The sequence below is a fragment of the Palaemon carinicauda genome, chromosome 22 (assembly GCF_036898095.1).
Source record: "Palaemon carinicauda isolate YSFRI2023 chromosome 22, ASM3689809v2, whole genome shotgun sequence".
NCBI lineage: Eukaryota > Metazoa > Arthropoda > Malacostraca > Decapoda > Palaemonidae > Palaemon > Palaemon carinicauda.
In genome coordinates this window covers 101925458-101951698 of record NC_090746.1, presented here as the reverse complement: position 1 = coordinate 101951698, position 26241 = coordinate 101925458, and the positions used below count along the sequence as shown (strand labels likewise).

Below are 26241 nucleotides of genomic sequence, written 5' to 3'. Positions count from 1 at the left end.
AATAATAATAATAATAATAATAATAATAATAATACCGTTCTTATAATAATAATAATAATAATAATAATAATAATAATAATAATAATAATAATAATAATAATAATAATAATACTCTGTTCTTGAAATATTTCCGTTGAATAGTTCATTGCTTCTCTTGTGGTTTATCTATTTCCTTGTTTCCTTTCCCCACTGGGCTACAACTCTAGAAGGAAAAACAGAATGCTATAAGCCCAAGGGCTCCAACAGGGAGAAATAGCCCAGCGAGGAAAGGAAGTGAGGCAATAAATAGATTACAAGAGAAGTAATGAACAATTGAAATAAGATATTTAAAAAACAGTAACAACATAAAAATACATCTTTCATATACAAAACATATAAATTTAAAAAAGAGAGAGAGAGAGAAAAAGAAATAAGACAGATTACTGTGCCTGAGTGTACCCTCAAGCAAGAGAACTCTACCCCAAGACATTGGAAGACCATGGTACAGAGGCTATGGCACTACCCAAGACTATAGAATAATGATTTGATTTTGGTGTACTTCTCCTAGAAGAGCTGCTTGCCAGTTATAGGTCTCTTCTTCCCTTGCCAAGAAGAAAGTAGCCACTGAACAATCACTAATCAACTCTTATGGTAATGCGTTGGTATCAGTGATATTCAAGCAATTGCTTGTAAATAATGTAATTATTTTTTATATAAGTTTTAAGATTATCAAGGTTTAAAGATAGGTATGGATATTTAATGTATTTATTGCAAAATTTTCGTTTTTAGTTATCAAGATGGTAATCGCAATGATAGGCTTATGTTTTCACACAACTTCCTATTCATAAGTTTGTCTAGGTTTTATCTTTTTATTTACTTATTTAATTTGTTTTTTGGAAAACATATTCTCATATGTTCTTTATAAAACGTATTTATTACATTTTCAAATCAGTTATTGCACAGATAAAATTGCCAATTGATTGCAATGGCAATTCTCACATTACATTTACTTTATACACCATTTCACATGAATTAGAAAATGGCTCAGATTTCAAAAGTGCTGTTAGGAATTATTATTATTATTATTATTATTATTATTATTATTATTATTATTATTATTATTACTTGCTAAGCTACAACCCTAGTTGGAAAAGCAGACTGCTATGAGCCTGAGGGCTCCAACAGGGAAAATAGCACAGTGAGGAAAAGATAAGGAGACTAAAAGAAAAGTAATTAGAATAAAATATTTCAAGAACTGTAACAATATTAAGATAAATATTTCATATATAAAATATAAAAACTTAAACAGGAAAAAAAAAAAACAAGAAGAGAAATAAGATAGAATAGTGTGCCCGAGTGTACCCTCAAGCAAGAGAACTCTAACCCAAGACAGTGGAAGACCATGGTACAGAGGCTATGGCACTACCCAAGACTAGAGAACAATGGTTTGATTATGGGGTGTCCTTCTCCTAGATGGGCTGCTTATCATAGCTAAAAGAGTCTCTTCTACCCTTACCAAGAGGAGAGTACCCAACTGAACAATTGCAGTACAGTAGTTGACCCCCTGAGCAAAGAAGAATTGTTTGGTATTCTCAGTGTTGTCAGGTGTATAAGGACAGAGTAGAATCTGTAATAAATATGCCAGACTATTCAATGTATGCGTAGAGGAAGGGAAAGTGAACCGTAACCAGAGAGAAGGATCAAATGTAGTACTATCTGGCCAGTAAAAGGACCTCATAACTCTCTAGAGGTAGTATCTCAACGGGTGGCTGGTGCGCTGGTGCACCTACTACCTACTAGGAAATATTTGTTTTTTATGTTGTTAATAGTTTATATATGACATGTGTTTTGACGTTGTTACTTCTTTTACAGTGATTTATTGTTAATTTATTCTCTTCATTTATTTATTTCCTTATTTCCTTTCCTCACTGGGCTATTTTTCCCTGTTAGAGCCCTTGGGCTTATGGCATCTTGCTTTTCCAACTAGGGTTGTAGCTTGGATAATAATAATAATAATAATAATAATAATAATAAGAATATACTTTTTTTATGCAAAGCTAAATAGATTCTGCATAGCCACGATATTTTCCGCACTTTAATCATTAATGGGAAAGTGGAAGTTAACATTGAAGGGGGTGGGGGAATTTGCACGCATTCACGAGCGAGTTTGTTTTATTGATAAAGTCATTACACCTCGACTTTCAAGTTGCAGGTTACGCGAAAGTTCGCATTTGAGTACATAGACTTATAATCAACTCATCAATTCTACGAACATTTATAGTTGGTGAGTAGAGTCTATGAAAGTTTTCGAATGGTAAACGACTCTGTATTAGCCTATATAATTTCTACCGAAGTTTCGTAGAAATTATTAAATAAATATCACTAAAGTTTCAGAATCCATGGAAATTTCCTATCGAGAAAAGCCAAGAAGAAAGTTCTATTAAAGCGTCTTAGTGAAAGTTTCGAGCTAAATCACAACTTGCGGGAGGCAGGGACGCATTGTCCATAAGGTTGATTAGGCCTATGGAACTTTTTTTGGTATTGAATGGGAAAATTATGGATTATTTACTTATTTTGTAAAATTATAAGTAGTAGAATGGCCAGGGCACCAGCCACCCGTTGTGATACTACCGCTAGAGAGTTATTGGTTCCTTAGACTGGCAAGACAGTACTACATTGGATCAATCTCTCTGGTTAGGGCTAATTTTACCTTTGCGTACACATACTCCGAAAAATTTGGCCTATTCTTTCCACATTCTACTCTGTCCTCATACACCTGAGAATACTTGAGATTACCAAACAACTCTTCTTCGCTCAAGGGGTTAACTACTGCAATGTAATTGCTCAGTGGCTACTTTCCTCTTGGTATGGGTAGAAGAGACTCTTTTAGCTTTCGCAAGCAGCTCATCTAGGAGAAGGACACTCCAAAATGAAACCATTGTTCTCTAGCCTTGGGTAGTGCCATAGCCTCTGTACCAAGGTCTTCCACTGTCTTGGGTTAGAGTTCTCTTGCTTGAGGGTACACTCGGGCACACTATTCTATCTTATTTCGCTTCCTCTTTTGTTAGATGTTTATATAAATTAGTTTATATATGAAAGATCTATTTTAATGTTGTTGCTGTTCTTAAAATATATTTCAGAATTGTTGGGCTTATAGCCTCTTGCTTTTCCAACTAGGAGTGTAACTTAGCAAGTAATAATAATAATAATAATAATAATAATAATAATAATAATAATAACAATAATAATAATTATGATAATAATAATACTTGAAATAATAATAACAATAATAATAATAATAATAATAATAATAATAATACATATACCAAGGCATTTCCCCCAATTTTGGGGGGTAGCCAACATCAACGAATGAAACGAAACAAAAAGGGGACCTCTACTCTCGACGTTACTCCCAGCCTAACGAGGGACTCAACCTTATCCGCCCAAAACTAGACTATAATTGAATAGTCAGATCATTCATTCCAGAGTGATCTATTTACATGCTATTAATAATCCATTTGCGCTGCTTTTTACCAGTCACGCCCAAGTCATATACATCCATTATAAAACTCTACCGAGTAAATAGCAGACGATTTGCGTCCATCAGTAGTCTTTGATGACGTTAACAAGGGATATTTTATAATTTTGTAAGTTATGATTCACTAAATGCTATTTGTTTATTACGGGCCGTATAATGATTTTAATAATGATTTCTGGGTGATTAAAGGTAATGGGCTGGTCAATTAAGATGTAGGTATAACACACACACACTATACACATATATATACATGTATATATGTGTATACATATACATGTATTTATGAATACATATATATATATACATATATATATATATATATATATATATATATATATATATATATATATATATATATATATACATATATATATATGTGTGTATATATATATATATATATATATATATATATATATATATGTATAATGCATGTATATATATATATATATATATATATATATATATATATATATATATATATATGTATAATGCATGTATATATATACATATATATACACGTATATATACATATAAATATATATATATATATATATATATATATATATATATATATATATATATATATATATATATATATATATATATACACAACAATAACAACAAATGAAGCCGTTTCTAGTCCACTGGAGGACAAAGACCTCAGATATGTCCTTAGTCATGTCTGGGGATTGGTCATTTCCATCAATACGCTGGCCACTGCGGATTGGTGATAGTGGGAGACTTTAGACTGATCGCTAACAGCAAACCAAACTAGTATGGGTGACCTTAACTAGTGCAGCTTTGCTGATCATAACGGTACACAAACACTTTCACTACGTTAAGGTATCCCAATTCTGATAGGTAGAAAGATAGATAGATTGATAGATATAGATCACTTGTTGTTGGTGGTGAATGTGAGTGTATATATATAATCGTGTGAATGAAAAGTTTTATAAATCGCAGACATTGTTTGATTTTAGTTTGTTACTAATATTGACAACATTTCTATTATTATTATTATTATTATTATTATTATTATTATTATTATTATTATTATTATTATTAGCCAAGCTAAAACCCTAGTTGGAAAAGCAAGATGGTATAAGCCCAAGGGCGCCAATAGGGAAAAGTAGCCCAGTGAGGAAAGGAAATAAGAAAAAACTACAAATTAAGAACAATAACAACATTAAAATTAATATTTCATACATAAACTATATATATATATATATATATATATATATATATATATATATATATATATATATATATATATATATATATATATTATTATGTCTGTAATAAAACAGTACTTAATTATTTGTACGTTCTGAGCAATAATAATAATGCATTCCAAATCCTATTGAAACTACAAGAAAAATCTACGTTCAAATGGAAAGAGAAAATTGGAGCATTGTTATCCTAACCAGCTCCTGTTACCAGTTTTAACCGGTTACGGGGATCGATGTTTTGCGCCCGTGGTGTTTGTGTCCGAAATTTCAACCTGGCCCAGGAGCCACTTGATAAAAAAAAAAAAAAATAATCTTGCACGATGAGAAAGAATGCAGAGGCTAAAAACGGATAAGTGGATAACGACTATCGATAACAGCTGATTTTATAAATAGTTTTACGACTGTCGATAACAGCTGACTTGGTAAATAGTTTTACGACTGTCGATAACAGCTGAGTTGATAAATAGTTTTACGACAGTCGATAACAGCTGACTTGGTAAATAGTTTTACGTCTGTCGATAACAGCTGATTTGATAAATAGTTTTACGACAGTCGATAACAGCTGACTTGGTAAATAGTTTTACGACTGTCGATAACAGCTGATTTGATAAATAGTTTTACGACAGTCGATAACAGCTGACTTGGTAAATAGTTTTACGACTGTCGATAACAGCTGAGTTGATAAATAGTTTTACGACTGTCGATAACAGCTGACTTGATAAATAGTTTTACGACTGTCGATAACAGCTGAGTTGATAAATAGTTTTACGACTGTCGATAACAGCTGACTTGATAAATAGTTTTACGACTGTCAATAACAGCTGAGTTGATAAATAGCTTTACGACTGTCAATAACAGCTGATTTTATAAGTAGGCCTATCAACTTTATGGAATTTTACCTCGTAGTCACCCCGTCTTTTAATCAAGATATTATATCTTATATTTTATTTTAATTGTTGTTTACTTCAATTGTAGTTTATTTGTTTCCTTGTTTCCTTTCCTCACTTGGCTATTTTCCTTGTTGGAGCCCTAGGGCTTATACCATCCAGCTTTTCCAAGTAGGGTTGTAGCTTAGCAAGTAATAATAATAATAATAATAATAATAATAATAATGATAATAATAATAATAATAAAAGTATCTATACATGCCTAAATAGATCAAAATGGCGTATGGCTTTATATATATATATATATATATATATATATATATATATATATATATATATATATATATATATATATATATATGTATGTATGTATAGTGAATGGTGCAAATTATGACGCATTAAGTTGAACTCTAACAAAACTCAAAGTATGATTGCTTGAAGGTCAAGGACTGTGGCTCCTCAACATCCAGATCTCTTCAATGTTATGTGTCTTTACCTGGATACGAATATAATTGTTATTTTTATTATTTGCTAAGCTACAACCCTAGTTGGAAAAGCAGGATGCCATAAGCCCAAGGGCTCCAACAGGGAAAATAGCCCAGTGAGAAAAGGAAATGAGAAAAAAACTACAAGAAGCTAAGAACAATAAGATTAAAATTAATATTTCATATATGAACTATAAAATCTTGAAATTAACAAGAGGAATAGAAACAAGATAGAATACTGTGCCCGAGTGTACCCTCAACCAAGAGAACTCTAATGGCACTACCCAAGACAAGAAAACAATGGTTTGATTTTGGAGTGTCCTTCTCCTAGAAGAGCTGTTTATCATAGCTAAAGAGTCTCTTCGTCCCTTACCAAGAGGAAAGTAGCCACTGAACAATTGCAGTAGTTAACCTCTTGAGAGAAGAAGAATTGTTTGAAAATTTCAGTGTTGTCAAGTGTATGAAGAAAGAATGGGCCAGACTATTCTGTGTATATGAAAGCAAAGATGAAATAAGCCGTAACCAGAGCGAGGGATTCAATATAGTACTTTCTGACCAGTCAAAGGGCTCAATAACTCTCTAGCGGTAGTATCTCATCGGTTGGCTGTTTATAAAATTTACTTTTGAGAAACACACTCTGTATATTTTTTTTACTTCATTTACATAAAGAAATTGGTTTATTGAGAATTTTCTTTCAAGAATTTTGGTAATAAATCTATCTTGAGGAAATGTTCTAATTTAATTTGGCCTTGTTTCGAGTATTGCTCTCTTGTCTGGTCTTCAACTTCGCTCTATTAAGTTTTTTATTCCTGATCTAGATATTAATCTTTGGCACCGTCGTTCAGCTAGTTCTTTATATATATATATATATATATATATATATATATATATATATATATATATATATATATATATATTGCATAAGATTTTACATAATTCTGACCATCCTTTGCATTCAAATCTTCCCAGACTGTACCATTGCGTACGTAATTCTAGGAGGGGTACGGCGTACGGGGTACATATTTCCCCACCTCTATATTTCCCTAGGACAATTTCCCCACCGGACATTTTCCCCATAAGCTAAGTACACAGATGGACATTTTCCCCACCCTGTATATTATGAGCACAAAACACTTAAATTATTAAATAAAAAAGGGGGAACTTCCCTGTTCATTTTCCAGGGAAATAAAGTTTATTATATCCCATTATAATAATAATAATAATAATTATTATTATTATTATTATTATTATTATTATTAATTGCTAAGCTACAACCCTGTGATATATATATATATATATATATATATATATATATATATATATATATATATATATATATATATATATATATATATATATATTCATTCCACTTTCCAGGTGAATTAATTCTAGAAAAATCTACTCAATACCAGTAAGCGAAAAACGAAGATTCTCGGTTTTGCAATAGCCAGTCTCTCACGGGGACTCTGAACCGGTTCTAACACCAGTACCATCCGGTTCGAAGGCAATAGTCGATACATATCGCATACGAAATTTCGGTTTGATCACGGAACCGGGGGGAACTGAGGAACAGTCAACAAACCACATAGCGGAAGACCCAGTGTTGGTACACGTGGCCTTATCTAAATGTCAACATCATCTTTCACTTCTGATAATTGTCTTGTATAAGAATTTCATCTTTCCCATTGATAAAGAAATTTGGATGGATTGGATTCTTTTGTGTGTGTGTATATATATATATATATATATATATATATATATATATATATATATATATATATATATATATATATTCCTATATATATTATTAATACTAGCCAAGCTACTACCCTAGCAGGAAAAGCAAGATGCTATAAGCCCAAGGGCTCCAATAGGGAAAAATGGCCCAGTGAGGAAAGGAAATAAATAAATGATGAAAACAAATTAACAATAAATCATTCGAAAAACAGTAACGTTAAAATAGATATGTACATATATATATATATATATATATATATATATATATATATATATATATATATATATATATATATATATATACTAGTGTAGCCGGGCCATCCGAAATGACGGCTAAATATTTAGATACACACACACGGGCACAGATTCAACCCTAGCATCCCCCTGAAATATCACACGAGGTTGGGCTGAAGATAAATAGAAGAAAGACAGAGGTGATGAGAACGGAGTATGCAATGGAGGATGAAATATCATTGGAAGGAGAAAGGATTAATGAGGTAGAATCATTTAAGTATTTAGGAACTACGATCTCTAATACAGGGTCTTTAGAATTAGAGTTCAGTGAAAGGTTGAAAAAGCAAATCAGACAATGGCTAGGTTAAGTTAAATTTGGAAATCAAATCGCCTGAAATTACATATAAATATCAGGCTATATATCAGTTTGGTGAGATAGGTGTGTTACTCTATGGACATGAGTCATGGTATGACAATGGAACAATCTCCAATAGATTTAGTATATTTGAGAACAAATCCCTCAGAAGGATATTGGGAGTTAAATGGCAGGACAGAATTAGAAATGAAACTATAAGAGAGATTTTTCGAGTGCCATATGTGGATGAGGTCATGATGAGGGGTAGATGGAGATGGTTTGGACATGCTCTTCACACTCCCCAAGAGAGATTAGTTCATAAAACGTTCAGTTGGGCTCCTCAAGGCACTAGAAGAGTTGGAAGACCCAGGCCTGCATGGCCGAGGACTATGAAGCGCGTAGATGATAAATGGAGAAGTATTGAATTAAAAGCTCAAGGTAGAGACGACTGGCGAAATCTAACCGAGGCCCTTTGCGTCAATAGGCGTGGGAGGAGATGATGATGATCCCCCTTCCCTAACTGAAACCCACTGTTTTGGCAACTTGTGGTTGAATGTGGTTTCCGAGTGTACCTGTCGGGGTAACCCCTCTCACCAGTGTACGACTACTCTCTTCCTACGCCCTTGAACTTGATATGAAATATATATAGTCAGACACTTGATCTTATTGATATAGAGGAGATATATCAAATGTTTAACTTCGCTATTTGAGACGTGTTTAACTATTCTGTTAAAAGGTCGGTCTACGGATCGATCTTATATGTCAGTGAGTACGAGCTTCGGCTGCGCTGGGTCAAGAGGAAAGGATATGAGATGGGATTAGGCATGAAATTAAAGTCTGTACTATTCCAAAGTAGAAATTAGAGTGTTATATTAGTAATATACATATATCCATGTATCTACTGTATATACAGGTGTTTGATTCTACACACACACACAAACACACACACACACACATCTCCCTTACTATAAACAGCCGCGTAGCTGGATATTCAGTGTGTGTATATATATATATATATATATATATATATATATATATATATATATATATATATATATATATATATATATATATATATATATTCCCCGTTATTCATGAGGCCCTTGTTTTCAAAGTCAAACAGTTGGGAGTGGGTGGGTCGTTTCTTAGTATTATTTCTAAGTAATATATCTCAAAGAGTTGTTGTTGACGGGCACCATAGTTAGAAGAGGAATGTGATATATGGTGTTCCACAGGGTAGTGTTCTTGGCCCATTACTTTTCATACTATATACACATGACATGTGGTTTGGCCTAGAAAACAAGCTTGTTGCATATGCAGATGATGCTACTCTCTTTGCATCAATTCCATCACCTGAATGTAGATCTTGGGTTGCTGAATCCCTTAATAGAGATCTAGCTAAAATTTGATGTTGTTACTGTTTTTAGAATAATTTATTGTTAATTTTTTCTCATCGTTTATTTATTTCCTTATTTCCTTTCCTCACTGGGCTATTTATCCCTATTGGAGCCCTTAAGCTTATAGCATCTTGCTTTTCCAACTATGGTTGTGACTTTGCTAGTAGTAATAATAATAATAATAATAATAATAATAATAATAATGACTAAATGGCCTCTCCCCGTCACTCTGGTAGAGAGGAGATAGTCATACCCTGGGGAGAGGGGGTACCCTGAGAGGTGCACTCGGATGGGTGGGGAGGGTTGAATCTACGCGTTTAAAGGCCGCTCATAAATGGCAGAGGCAAGGGATAGTGACATTGCCATATCGAGCAGGACAATGCCATAGAGACTTATCATATATACTTATGATCAGCGCCCAAGCGCCATCTCCACCCTACCTAGGACAAAGGAGTGCCAGGCAATGGCTGCTGATGACTCAGCAGATAGACCTATAGACTCCCCCAAACCCCCTCATTAGCTCGCAAGGATGGTTATGTTGTAGCAACCAAATGAACTAACGAATTTGAGCCGGGCATGAACCCCAGTCGGGCATATACCAGTCAGGGACGTTACCGCGTCGGCTAACTATTTAGCCGTCATTTTTGACGAGTCGCTTACACTAGTGTACATATTTTCATCTATAAATGTACACTCATAAACACATATATGTAATGTAAATAATACCCTTGAAAATGTAAACACATTTCTTTCAATAAAAAGTGCAACCTAAAAGCATGAGAAAAAATGCATATTCATATGTGTTTGTATATACTTTTGTAATAAGATCTTCTTTCTTGTTAAAACTGATACCTGTATACTGTATATGTAGCAGGTTTACTTTTAAATATGATAAAAAGAAATTCAACTAAATCCTGTAGTATTTAATTCTATATATCACTTACTAATCATGAATTTGAAAAATGTAAAAAGTAACATACATTAAATATTCAAATTATGACTTCAATTTCCTTTTCTTTAAGGGCTGCTTTCCTTGTTCTACAGGGGAACCCTACTGTCTACAGAACCTATAGAATCAGTTTATCGTATACATTCTAGGGTATTTTGTATATTGCTTGAGGTTACACTTGGGCACACCATTATATCTAATTTTTCTTCCTCTTGTTTTGTTCAAGTTTTTATAGTTTATATAGGAAATATTTATTTTAATGTTGTTGCTGTTTTTAAAATATTCTATTTTTCCTTATTTCCTTTCCTCACTGGGCTATTTTCCCTGTTGGGGCCCTGGACTTGTAGCATTCTGCTTTTCCAGCTAGGGTTGTGGCTTGGCAACTAATAATAATAATAATAATAATAATAATAATAATAATAATAATAATAATAATAATAATAATAATAACTGGCGTTAATTATTCTCAAATCCACAATATCGAAGCACTTAACATGAAAGTCTTCAGTTTCTTCTTGAGCGAAATATTTCTCTTTTATCAATGCTCAAATTTGAATTGCTTTATAGCCATCAGATTAAAATATTTACATAATCAAAATTTTTGACATCCTTAGTATCCGTGGTCCGTATTTTCAACTAATATCTTCCATTCCAAATCATAAGTTATGCAATTCCTTAAATTCACTATAATTCGGATCTAGAATCCGGATCTGGGCCACCTACAAAATTTAATGGGGTCGTCCATGACCTAAAAGCTATCTGTGGTCAAAATTTTGTCAAAATCTGTTGAGTAGTTTTGACGTAATCCTGTCCCCCCCCCCCACACACAAATAAATAAACCGACTCGAAAATATACCCTCCTTGACGTAGGTTATAATAATAATAATAATAATAATAATAATAATAATAATAATAATAATAATAATAATAATAATAATAATAACTGGCATGCATTACAAATCCTGGCCCACGTGATTATAAACTTGCAAAATAACCTTCTATGTGATAAGCTGTGCAAATGAAATACAAAACACAAACAGAATAACAATACATAGAAAAACAGTAAGAGGAGTAGCCTAAGTATATTAACAATGAACGATATTCATCAGAATTAAAACAAAACAATTACATGATCGTATCAGAGACCTTCGTTAATGTTGATAATAACGATTCTTGAGTATCATTAACAATGTTACCTGCACATTCACGTAAATGTGAAACTATTAACTGAGAGAGTATAAAAACCATATAATTGAGAGAGAGAGAGAGAGAGAGAGAGAGAGAGAGAGAGAGAGAGAGAGAGAGAGAGAGAGAGAGAGAGAGAGAGAGAGAGAGATATTTGGTTTTCTTTCATGCAACACTCGATACCATTTTCTTTGAATTTATATTAAGGGTAAACTCTTCTTATCGTCTTTGCTTCAGCCATATATTTTCAAAAATTATCCAATTTCTTTGATTTTTTTTTTTAATAGGGAAAATTCCTAGGTTACATTGCCCTGTAATACATTACAATGAAACCAAATATACCCTTTATTCTACCTCGCCAAGTATTAGTTACAATACCGGAGATTTTGGAATGAATTTATTTTATTCCAGATTTCTGGTTTCATTGTAGTGTATTACAGGGCAATGTAACCTAGGAAACCAACTACTTTTTCTTATAGAAAAAATACGCAGTTAAAGTTAGTCGAATTGGTTGATATATTTGATTCCGGTTGAAATGCAGGTCAAATTCGGTTAAATCGCGTTATTTACTATAGGAAATCATATATTTTCTGTGCGAAAATCACACACTGTAATACAATACAAATTTACCAGATTTCTTACCCGAATAAAACCTTATTATAAAGGTTACACAATAGAATGCTTTTGATGGTAATTGTGCTAATGTAATTTATGCAATGAATACATTAACATACAAGTACTAACAATAATCATCGAAATTAATATAAAATTCAAGTTATCAGTTTGAACATTAACGGAAATAGTAATTGGCAACACTCAACTGCAGATACCATAATGAAAAAAAAAAGTTATAAATGTTGCGAAATAAAAGACTTTTTACTGTTATTGTTCTATTATAACTTATGCAATAAATACCATAGAATACAAGCACCAACATTATTCAACGTAATCAATTAATATACCCGTCAAATAAGATTAAAATAAACGGAAATCCTTAATGACAACTCAGGACTCCATCAACAGGTGAGCAAGTGTCTGCTTGAGACATAGTTGCCAGGATTTGTAAATGAGAAAAGGCCAACTTCTAATTAACCGCAGCTTTAAAAGGCCAACCAATTAGTATAAAAAGCCAAATATATAGTAATTAAGGTCCGTCTTTTTTCATGACATTATTAAAGGCCAACCAATTAAAAAAAGCCAATTTTGAGGTTTTTTGGCCTGAAAAAAGGCTAACCTGGCAACCTGGCTTGAGATAGGATTCGCTTCGCACTCGTAACAGGAAATCACTTCGAACTCAAACTCAAAGCATAATCGACACACGGAATTCATCGTCACAGGAGACTCATCGACACAGCTATCATGTCTGGAGGTAAGTTTTAAGATAGTTAGATATGTACTTACAAGTAGATATGTGTGTAGAGGCAGCTTCACATTGCGTAGGGCGGGGATGATTGCTAGGTTCGATCTCGTGTGTTTGGGGATTTGTCTCTACGTGATATTACGTTTCGTTAAGAAATATGTTATTTATACCGACATTTTATTTACATTTTTTTAATCATTTGTAATGATAATTGGTTGTTAATGAATTTTATAAAGCAAGGAACGATTCAGATATTTAATTTAGTAGATAAAACGAAATTTATTGGAAGAGAAAAGATCCAGTTTAGAAACAAGCCGCCATAGCTCAAAACCTCACGGACAGAACGTTACATCAAATGAACGATAATATAAGTATCTGCATTTATAAGAGGTATAATATCTTACTGTCATTTAGAAAGTAAAAATTAATTTGATGGCTATAACAAGTTTTTTCCTATTTGTTTTATAAGTATATGAAACTTCTAATAATACTCGACAAGAATTTCTACGTAAATTGTGGATGATTATGGCTTTTTTTTTCTTTTTTCTGTGGGAACTACAGTACCTTGTTGGTAAAATATGAATTAATATGTGCTTATTCACAAATGTAGGTGATAGCCTGTGTTTATTGGTTGTATATATATATATATATATATATATATATATATATATATATATATATATATATATATATATATATATATATATATATATATATATATATATATATATATAATGTATGTATATATATATATATATATATATATATATATATATATATATATATATATATATATATATATATATATATATATATATATATATATATATATATATATTAGATTAATATCTATTACCTGTACTTGTAAACTAGTAAATTTTACCAGCGACATCTACAGATACCATATACACTAAATTGAACCATTTGTAAGTTAAGATGCAAATGCAGTATTATAAAATGTAAGTATTTTAAATGTATACTTCTTAATACGAGAAAATTTACAATCAGCCAGAAACACCGGTGCTTGTAGACGGCTAGTAAGACTGGTCCTCTCGGCCCAAATTGTGGTGGGCGCGGGTTGGATCGGTATGCACCTGGCGTATTGCCTTAAGGCATATCCAGTGGTTGGTCACCATGACTATGCAAAAGTTACGTGCTCTCAGTATCAAGCATTTATTGCCATCCTTTAGTTTATGTGACATTCTTTAAACCATGGGTAGTCGTAACACCATTTTCAATTTGAATGTTTTTGGTTTAAGGGTCGGTCTTTAAATCATGGACAGACGAACACATTTTCAATTTGAATGTTTTTGGTTTAAATGTCGGTCTTTAAACCAGGGATAGACGGACAAATTTTCAATTTGAATGTTTTTTGTTTAAATATCGGTCTTTAAACCATGGATAGACGAACAAATTTTCAATTTGAATGTTTTGGGTTTAAATGTCGGTCTTTAAACCATGGAAAGACGAACAAATTTTCAATTTGAATGTTTTTGGTTTTAATGTCGGTCTTTAAACTATGGATAGACGAACAAATTTTCAATTTGAATGTGTTTGGTTTAAATGTCGGTCTTTAAACCATGGTTAGACGAACACATTTTCAATTTGAATGTTTTTGGTTTAAATATCGGTCTTTAAACCATGGATAGACGAACAAATTTTCAATTTGAATGTTTTGGGTTTAAATGTCGGTCTTTAAACCATGGATAGACGAACAAATTTTCAATTTGCATTTTCTTAAGATTAGAGTAAGTTTTTATATATAGACCTACAGCTTTTTAAGTATAAATACGTGGTAATTCTTTCCGAAGTCAAGGTATTTAAACAATCCTTCTTCTTACCACGATACTAATTTTTAAAGTGTTCATTTAAAAGTGAGTTCATGAATAATAGAAATTAACACGTTTCAAGTTGTTTTTATTCCTAATTGTTATAATGGACAAGACTTAGCCATTTTAGGTAGTGTAGACAGTTATATCCATGAAGATTAAATTATCATCCTAAAACGTTAAGAAATATAGGCTGTCATTATTCGGCAAACTTCTTTATATTTACAGCTTTCTAAAACGATAGTATGATTTTGTTGGCAACCTTGAATGATCAATTTCAAATCCAATTATTATATGGTAGAGATTTCTCCAGTTTTTCAAAGTCGATTCAAGGTAATTATGATTAATAACTATTTTATATAGCTATAGCTATTGCAGACGATTAACAATTATAGTCTACAGTGTATATTGTATAATATTCTACAGTTAGCTCAATGGGTTATAGTTTAGTGGTCCAAATGAAGAAATGGTTTAAACTGATTTGAATAAGAAAATAACTATTTTATAGAGGTATAGCTATTGCAGATAGTTAATATTTATGTGCTACAACGTATATTGTATAATATTCAGTGTTAGATCAATAGGTTAAAGTTTGGTAGTCCAAATGAAGAAAGGGTTTAAACTGGTTTGAAAAAAATGGCGTTTGCCTTGTCTTAAATTACCAGACGGAGTAGACTTCGTCACCATGAGTAAGCAAAAATTGTTGGAAACTTTTTTTTATTTTTTTTATTTATTTAAGGAAGTAACCAATGCTTTATTATTATTGTTTGTTTTTGGTAAAAGAAGACAATGTCGGAGATTATTTTTTTTTCTTAATGAAATAAACCAATACTTTGTTTAGTTTTTTAGGGGGGAAAAGTTTTTTTTTTTTAATTATGGTAATATGTTCTGAGCTTGTTTTTGACATAACGTATTAAGGATTTATCTATTAAAGTTTTCGATATTCGTAATTTAGTGTATGTAGCTTTTCTTTTAAAAATCATTGAATTTCACTAGCTTGTTTATGAAACACAAAGTATGCAGTTTTATGATGTGTTTGGAAATTGGTAAGAAAATATTTCGAGTTATGAAAGATTTATTTTAATGTTATTATTGTTCTTAAACTTCTCTTGTAGGTTTTCATTATTTCCTTTCCTCACGGGGCTAGTTTTCCTTGTTGGAACAATTGGGGTTATAGCATCCGGCCTTTCCAACTAGGGTTATAGCTTAGCAAGTAATAATAATAATAATAATAATAATAATAATAATAATAATAATAATAATAATAATAATAATAATGATTAGGTGAAGCCACTCTTCACACCTCACAAGCAAAGTTATTAAAGCAAAGGACGTAAGCCTACCGCACGATATGTACCATTATTACTATTATTATTATCATTAGTAGTAGTAGTAGTAGTAGTAGTAGTAGTAGTAGTAGTAGTAGTAGTAGTAGTATTTGCCAAGCCACAACCCTAGTTGCAAAAGCAGGGTGCTGGATATATACAATAAAAACTTCAAAATAACAATAGGAAGAAGATCAAGATAGAATAGTGTGCCTGAGTGTACCCTCCAGCAAGAAAACTCTACCCCAAGACAGTGGAAGACCTTTGTACAGAGGCTATGGCACTACCCAAGAATAGAGAACAAAGGTTTGATTTTGGAGTCTCCTTCTAGAAGAGCTGTTTACCATAACTAAAGTCTCTTCTACCCTTACCAAAAGGAAAGTAGCCACTGAACAATTACAGTGCAGTAGTTAACCCCTTGAGTGAAGAAGAATTGTTTGGTTACCTCAGTGTTGTCAGGTGCATGAGGACAGAGGAGAATGTCTTAAGAATATTACAGACCATTCAGCATGTGTGTGTAGGTAAAGGGAATGTAAACCGTAATCAGAGAGAAGGATCAAATGTAGTACTGTCTGGCCAGTCAAATGACTCCCATAACTCTCTAGCGGTAGTATCTCAATGAGTGGCTGGTGCCCTGGCCAACCTACTACCTGTGATGGTAGAAAGAGGAAAGTAGTCAGTGAATAATTACAGTGCAATAGTTGTGTGCTACTCCACGATATGCACCATGCATTGATAATGCAATGATGTGTACTGTGTATATGCTGCGTGAATAATTCATGTTTAAGCTCTAGGATCAGGTGTTCTTTCATTATCTTTTGTTATTCATAAAGCAGATTCTAACCGTAAGTGAAACGTGCACCATCTATTACCATAAAACTCAACTTCTAGAAATTCGAATCATCTGAATCATACTAAAAATGACTCGACTTTAGGCTTTACTTTCTGGCTCCTGGTAAAAGTTTTGACCAGAATTCTGATTTTTTAAACCGAGTCAAGAACATAACCAGTCATAGTCTCTCTCTCTCTCTCTCTCTCTCTCTCTCTCTCTCTCTCTCTCTCTCTCTCTCTCTCTCTCTCGTGTATTTAATCTTGAGGTATCTTTAGTGGAGGGAATAGGTTTATCGTTGTAGCTTAACTAATAATGATAATAATAATAATTTCTCCCTTATGGAGCCCTTAGGCTTCTAGCATCTTGGTAGTTTAATAATATATCTACTAAATAACAGAAAGGTTAGTTATTTACAGCATTTTGTTAATATTTTCATTTTCATTAATATTTTTCCGTTCTTGCAGATATCACTTACGAGGAACTCTCAGGAAAGAAGGACTCCTTCAAGATCATCGACGTCAGGAATCCTGGAGAGTTGGAGAGCGAAGGACACATCCCAGGAGCACACAACATTCCACGTAATTTCTTTTTCATTTTGACCACTTCGTGATTTTCAAATTAGCAAATTCAGAACTAGTATACTCATTTTTTTTAATGAAGCGCATTTGCACTGACTCGCAGCGGTGCCCTTTTAGCTCGGAAAAGCTTCCTGCTATCTGATTGGTTAGAATTAGCTTGTCCAACCAATCAGCGAGCGGGAAAGTTTTCCGAGCTAAAATGGCACCCCTGCGAGTCTGTGCAAATCTGCCTCACTAAAAAGAATTGACTTAAGTTATTTATCCGTAAAGTTCAAAGGTCGCTCATGAATGGCAAAGGCAAGGGACAGTGACATTGCCCTATCAAGCAGAACAATGCCTTAGAGACTGACCATATATACATATGATCAGTGCCCAAACCCCCCTATCCACCCAAGCTAGGACCAAGGAGGGCCAGGCAATGGCTGCGGAGATAGACCTATTGGCTCCCCCCCCCCATCCTTAGCTCATAAGGATGATGAGGTTGCAGCGACCAAAGGAACTAACGAGTTTTAGTGGGACTCGAACCCCAGTCTGACAATCACCAGTCAGGGACGTTACAACCCAAGTTGAGTAATGATGAAAATTACAATAATTTATGGTAATTGTAGGTTACTTTGATTTATAGCTAAAATACGTGAACCGCATATTTTTTCAACTGTTTGTGTGTTTTATTTATGATAACTATGGTGCAAAACACTGGTTTCAGATTTCCCATATCAACACAGTCATGGGATATCTCGGTGTGAAACCGGAATTTTTAGGTAGTATTTGCCATAAACAACTGTTTTTCACCATTGGTAATGGTCTGATATGTATGAAAACACGATATACGCCCTTGGGAAAAATATATGGTTACTGTATTTGACATGAAACTGTTAGTATTATATAACCACTTATAATTTATATACCGTAAAGTCCCTCAGTTGGTCTTTACTCAGCCGTTGCTCGCCTCGCCTGGAATCAAACATTATTGGCAAGCATGTATGAATGTGTTGCACAGGCCAATCATGTGGGTTATTATTTCCTTGATATTATGAACTTTCAGATGGGTAACTACTATATAATGAAGAGACTCTGTTATGAATATAATCTTATACCAAAGTAGATGGAATTTCAATAAATTACTATGAAAGTCTCAAGGGATGAAACTGAATTGGAGTTGGGAGAGTAGCTGTTGTCATACATGATCTTAAAGTTGTGCATAAATACTCGGAATTTCTTAATTGGTTTAAAATTGCAGCTAATGATTACATCATATAAAAGACTGAAAAGCTCCCACAAGCGATCACTAAGAACAGATGCACAAAACTTATTGTAAGTCTTTCACTGGTAAATAATGGACTTGGACAAAATCAGTATTCACATTTAGTCGATATTAAGTTAGTTTGGCCCAGTTACCCTCATTCACACAGAGAAATACGTGAAAATGGACGGCAGTCGTCCAATTCCTATAGCAAATTCTAGTTTGGCTAGAAGTCCAAGTATATATAATTACCCAAACTACACATGTATTACGTTCTGGTCTTCACTTCCTCAGAGATACTAATTCACAGGATTTGTTTGTATTCAGCTGAAACTGAAATTTGCAAACCTTTTGTCCTCTATAATAGGTATGTGTCTTCAGTAGCACTGGAGTGGCTGCTTAATTGTTATTTGTTAACAAGGTAGTTGATCAATGGCAGATAGTGCAAGGGGATGCCCCACTCATCCACCTGTGACAAAATATCCGCTTTCGTCTTTGGCCAGCTATAACGGATTCAGACGCACCATTGCAGTCTTTCCTCGACTCTTGGATATTTTCTTGTTCTATAATTATATTATTTGATCCTTTGAAGATATAACCTTCGAAACCCCATATGTTGTGTGCTGTTGTGGAGGAGTGGCAGTAACCAGCTCCCTCTCTTTTGGAGTGTTGTTCTTGCTCTTCTGATTATGAAGAGTATAAGCTTAGAGCGTAACTCTTCATGGTAGTTTCTCTGCCTCACAATGGAGTTAACTATTTCAGACTAAGTTTAGCCCTACCTGGATGCCCGATAGTAGAAAATTTTCTTTGGCAGGATCACCTGCATCCAACAGTGTTCCCCAGATAGTGATCACTGTGTTGCAGCATCAGGGAGTGTTCTAAGTGCTCCTTGTGAAAAAAAAAAAAAAACATGTAGTGATTTGGGGCAACATAAGAGTTACAAGGTAAAAGCCAGGAAAGGTTCTAGGCTGGATGCTGTGTCTTTCCTCAAGAAACATTATAGGCTTAGAAGGGGTAGAGGAATTGTAGCAGGAGTACTCGATTGGCTAATAAATGAAATCTTGTTTTATGAGGTATCAGTGATCCAGTGTTCTTCGATAAGAGTGGCAAAGATCTGTCCTTTATAAGTTGTCAAGAAATTTTTACTATAATTTTCAGTTGTAGAAGACTTCCTCTGGGTACTGACTTGGTTTCTAATTGGTGCAAAGCAACCTCCACTTTGGTAAAAAAAAATGTCAGTTCTAGTTGGTTTAGAATCTGTTTGCTTAGCAGGAGGAGAAGAGGTCCTGGTCCATTAACCAGCCAAGGACAAGTCAAAACGAAAGGAACTTTAACCTTGAGAAAAGAAGCTTGCTGAGGTTGTTCCCTCGTGCACATAATCTGCAATCAGTTTTATAAATGCAAGAAGTGGGCCATCCATTTGGAATTAGTGAGCAATGCCTATGCTATGTTGACATCCAGCAGCTTTCAGTTCTATGGGAAGAATTAGATGAATAGAGGCAAGTGGGAAAGAGGCATATAAGATACAGTGGAACCTCTACATACGAATTTAATCCGTTCCAGAACCAACTTCGGATGTAGAAAATGTTTTGGTTGTCGAAACGAATTTTCCCATAAGAATACATTGAAATAGGATTAATCCGTGGTTGAGCCCAAAAACCTATGATAACTTCTTAATAAACTACTACACATAATTTTCCCATGAGAATAATGAACACTAAATTAGATAATAGACATGTAAATAAGAAGAATAGACATGTAAATAAGAAGAATTAGCAAAAAATGATAAATAAGAAACGGGTTTTTAGCGTCACTTTACCTTAGAAACTCCAGCGCAGGTGTTGTTAGTCTTGCTACGCAGAGAAGAGACGGACGGGCGGCGAGGAGGTAGAGAGGTTAACTACGATAAACGTACACTACCGTAACTTATTCTAACTTACACTAAGTGAACTTTAACATAACTTAACTTTTTTTTTTTTTATAATTTATATTTTTTTTTTACATTTTCTTTTTTTCTTTTTGATGATTAATTTTAATCACTTTCACTCTCTACACTTAAAATTGATTGAATTTTTTTCTCTTCACTCTTTGCTGTTTTCTTTGAACCACTTCCTTCCTCTTCATCACGAGTTCGCTTCGTAGTTTTTTTAAAGAAGCTATCGATAGAAAGTTGCTTGGTACAGCTTTTCAGAATGTTTCGAAAATAAGTTAGGGAAACATCATCAAACTGCGCAGCTACACGACAAACCTGCAATTTCTTTGGATGGTATTTGTCGATGAAGTCGACCACGTCTTGATATTTTCCTAACACCTCTTTTATTTGCGCGGAACTTATTGCAAGTTCACTCATACGGACGCCACGCTCATGCTTTTCAATAATTCCTTGCTTTACTTCTAAAGAAAGCATTCCCTTATTCCTTTTCTCACCACTACCACTACCACTTGCGAAACTAAGCCTTTTAGGACCCATGATTTTCGTAAAATACCGTAAAAGGATGAATGTAAAAAATCACGATTAAAACACAATTAATAGCAGAACGCACAGGGCACAACCACATAAAGCCAACGAGAACAGAGGACTAACCCAAGCCACGCTAATTGAGGGTCCCTCCGAGGTTGAAGTGCTGCCTTCTATTGGCGGAAATAAAAAACACATCAGGCGCTATGAGCACCGACTACGCATATGAGTATTGTTTACTTCGGGTGTCGAAAAAAAAATTCGGGTGTAGAGTAGGAACGTGTTCGAATTGTACTTCGCGTGTCGAAAAATTCGGATACAACCGGTACGACGAAAATTGCTACTTCGTGTGTCGAAATAAAATTCGGGTGTAGAGTCAAAAATTTGCTCGTATTTTACTTCGGATGTTGGAAAATTCGGATGTAGATACGTTCGTGTGTAGAGGTTCCACTGTACTATACTTTAAAAGGAGGCTGAAGACAATAGTATTCAGAGGATACAAAAGACATCGGTTTTCTGAGAGACTTGCCCAAGGGACTTGCTCTAGAAGAATTGGCGAAAATTTGGTTCACTATAAGGCAGTTTAACTGAATTCCGAGAAGAAATTTATATGCAAGATTGAAAAGTCTTTTGGCAGTTTGATCCATCTAAGTTGGTAAAACAAATCAGACCTAATCAGGGATTAGTGATTAAAGTGGTAATGCCATTAAAAGAAAATTCAAGAATTTTAAACCACATTACGCTGCTAAATTAAAAAATTTTGGTTTTTATCCTTGTATTTTTTATTGGTAACTAATTATAATGCAAAAGATCATCAAGGCCCTCAGTCTTAAAGAAAAGGCACTGGGAAACACTGTGAAATACACCTTTGATTTTTTTTATTTACTTTTATTAGGAATTTGCATTCGTGATCACTTCAATACCTTACAAAGCTTGTATTTAATTATTTTCTGACATTTTTTAGTGCCTGAACTGGAAGAAGCTCTGAAGCTTGACAAGGAAGGGTTCTCTGCTAAGTACGGCTTTGAGAAACCGAAAGAAGGCGATGCAGTCGTCACGCACTGCATGAAAGGAGGAAGAGCCAGGAAAGCTGCTGACTTGATATCTGGGACTGGTGTGACCGTGAGGTAAGCTACTTTCTGAATGTATTTGTAGGTTGATTGCTTAAAAGTTCTCTGTTGTTGTGATGTCAAAGTTTAATAATCTGATGTCTTTGCTGTAATCAAAGACCTGTCTGTGAATTTAAATCCCTACAAGAAACTGCACCCCTGATCATAAGAGAATGTAGAAATTACCTGGGATGGTAAGACATCAGTGTGGTGCACACAGGTGAGAAATAGTAATTATAACTGAATTTCAACTTTTCAATGATTTACCACCAATGATCAAATTGGAACAGTACTGGCTTTTGATGTTATTTGCCAGGTAGATTCAAAGATGTTTGCTTTTCAGGATATTTACTATTACCAAAAATATTATTTGAAGCTTTTCTTACTGTATAACATAACTCAGATTAGGTTTTATCTATATTAGAATCATGGAAGGAAATAATGGTGTTCAAATTCTTAATGTAACCCCAGTGTGTGTACTGTATAAGGCTAATCCAAAATTTAATATGCAGGGATCCAAACGAGTGTGTATAAGGCTAATACAGTGTAAGCTCAATGAGAGATGTTATTATTATTATGAATATTATTACTTGCTGAGCTACAACCTTAGTTGGTAAAGCAGGATGCTATAAGGCCAGGGGCTCCAACAGGGAAAATACCCCAGTGAGGAAAGGAAACAAGGAAATAAGAGAATTAACAATTAATATAAAATATTTTCAGAACAGTAACAGCATTAAAATGAATATTTCATATGTAAACTATAAAATCTAATAAAATAAGAGGAAGAGAAATAAGATAGAATAGTGTGCCTGAGTGTACCCTCAAGCAAGAGAACTCTACCCCCAAGACAGTGGAAGACCATGGTACAGAGGCTATGGCACCACCCAAGACTAGAGAACAATTGTTTGATTTTGGAGTGTCCTACTCCTAGAAGAGAGGTAAGAGAGGCTTACCATAACTAAAGAGTCTCTTCTACCCTTACCAAGAGGAAAGTAGCCACTGAACAATTACAGTGCAGTAGGTAACGTAGTAATTTAACTAATATTATTTACAGTACCATAGTGTATTTTCTAAAATGTTATTTATTTTTCAAACTAAGCAATTACCTCTGCTTTCCTGCATTGGGTGATAGTTCTGTAACCCAAGTAAATGTTGCTATTTGATATTGCCTTCTACTGTACATGTCTTTCTCCTTAAGAGTGGAGGTTGCTGACAAATTATTGACAAAGGGAAGTTCTGTTTAAAATTATTTTATCTTTATTTTCATTCAGTTGTCCTCATGGTTACCCACGGTCATTTGGTAATCATTAGAATAATGATTTTTTCCCAATTTACTGTATTTTTGCTTGTATCAATCACTTGCGGCTTCCTGCAAGTTAGTAAGCACTCGATTTTTAGAATATAGACACCAGATCCATTACTACTACAGGTTTTACCATTCTCTATCAATCTTACTTATTAGTTCACTAGTGTATGCGACCCACCAAAACTGATGGCTAAATATTTAGATGAGTATGCACACGCATGCCTCTATCACCAGGGTGTGACTACGCCTTCTCACCCCCTAACCGAGGGACGTGGAGAGGTGAGCATGACTTAAAAAAAAAAAAATTATATATATATATATATATATATATATATATATATATATATATATATATATATATATATATATATATATACTGTATATATATATATATATATATATATATAAATATATATACATATATATATAATATAATGCATATATATACTATATATATACAGTATATATATATATTATATATAATGCATATATATACTATATATATTATATATGTATGTATGTATTTATGTACATGTATACAGTATTTATATATATATATATATACATATATGTATATATATATATATATATATATATATATATATATATATATATATATATATATATATATATATATATATAACCAGACACTTGCTCCTTATCATATAAGGGAGATAACCTATATATGACACTTGGGTCCAAGTGCCCTGCCTTTCATTGACTCCACACAGTTTCCTTAGCTTTGCTAGTTTTTCAAAGCTTCCTTTTCAATTGTAACTTACTTACATTTGATATTTTTCTTTGTATTGGTTTTATAGACTCCTTTTGAGTAGCGATGATAGACATAATGTGCCATTTCCTTCGTCAGGGTGTACGCTGGGTCCTTCGAAGACTGGAAGGCCAAGGGAGGAGAGATCGCCAAGGGAAAGCCTTGAAGGTAAAAGGGCCTAATAGGAAAACCTTTTGCTGCAAAAGTCCATTTCCCCTCTATAGAGGCCATGTGTTTATGATGTTTTATAAGAATAATAACAGACTGTATTTTATTCTTTTCTTATTTAAGAAAAGTTTTTCTTTTTTTTTGTAAATTTTTGGCAATGAAAAATCATTTGTTGAATAAATAGAATCAGTTTAGGCAATTGATGTTATTCTTTCACTTCTAGATTAGTAAAAAATTGGTAAGAAAATAAAAAGATCTTATCAAAGTTTAGAATTCTCTCATAGATTGCAAAATTTTTAAAGCAAAGAACATGAATTGATTTTAAGACTATGTAGTCTCTTAACCCCAATTTTATGTGGTTTTTTCTTCATTTTAACACATTTAGGAAAACTAGTATGAAGCCCAAATAATGTTTGTTGAATAACATAGTTTAACTGTTATTGTCCACATTCCTGTTATTGCAATATTACAATAAATGTTTTAGATCTGATATTTCATGATTTTATAATTCCTTAAATATATTTTTTATTAAAGGCCATTGCTTATATCTTCGAGGATAGATCAGGCTTCAATAAGATATTTGTAATGTCCTGAAACCTAGTGACTTTCAGATATCAAAGAGATCTTTATTTGTTATCCTCATGATTTCTGATACATAAATGTTTTACATTATTTATGCCATCCTTGAGAAAAAAAAAAACTTATTGTCATCTTGAACAAGAAAATTAAACTACAATATTTTATTATTATTGTTATTTACAATATTTTATTATTTTTATTATAATAATAATAATAATTATTATTATTATTACTAGCCAAGCTACGATCCTAGTTGGAAAAGAAGGATGCAATAAGCCCAAGGGCTCCATTATTATTATTTTTATTATTATTATTATTATTATTATTACCACTACTACTACTAACTAATCTACAATCCTAGTTGGAAAAGCAGGATGCTATAAGCCCAAGGGCTCCAACAGGGAAATACAGCCCAGTAAGGACAGGAAATAAGGAATTGAATAAACTATACGAGGGGCAATGAACAAATAAAATAAAATATTTAAAGAACAGTAATAGCATTAAAACAACTTTCATATATAAACTATTGAGCCAAATCAGTTTGGGATTTTTTATGTGATCTTTCATAAAAGCTTGTTTTGAAATATGTTTGGTATCTTGAAATATGGAAAGAAAGAAACATAGAAGAAAAAAAAAGGAGAGAAAACAATTAATGACAATTGAACAACTTTTTTGTGTCCCAAGAAGTTTGGAATTCTGTGTACCTGCCC

The 26241-nt window shown here is 33.2% G+C and overlaps 2 protein-coding genes across 2 annotated transcripts in view; one reads left to right on the top strand and one right to left on the bottom strand.

Moving 5' to 3' along the window:
• Ccdc85 (coiled-coil domain-containing protein 85) overlaps window positions 1-13398 on the bottom strand; it is an 84418-nt gene extending 71020 nt beyond the window's left edge. Inside the window, exon 1 of the mRNA XM_068346603.1 lies at window positions 13377-13398. The gene's annotated coding sequence lies outside the window, so the exon portion shown is untranslated. The remainder of the gene's footprint in view (window positions 1-13376) is intronic.
• Window positions 13190-25442, top strand: LOC137616668 (rhodanese domain-containing protein CG4456-like). Its single transcript, XM_068346607.1, has 4 exons — window positions 13190-13344; window positions 17786-17899; window positions 22565-22727; window positions 24884-25442. Exons 1-4 carry the CDS (start codon window positions 13335-13337, stop codon window positions 24948-24950), a joined length of 354 nt encoding a protein of 117 aa, XP_068202708.1. The 5' UTR covers window positions 13190-13334; the 3' UTR covers window positions 24951-25442.
• Window positions 25443-26241: the final 799 nt, after the last annotated feature.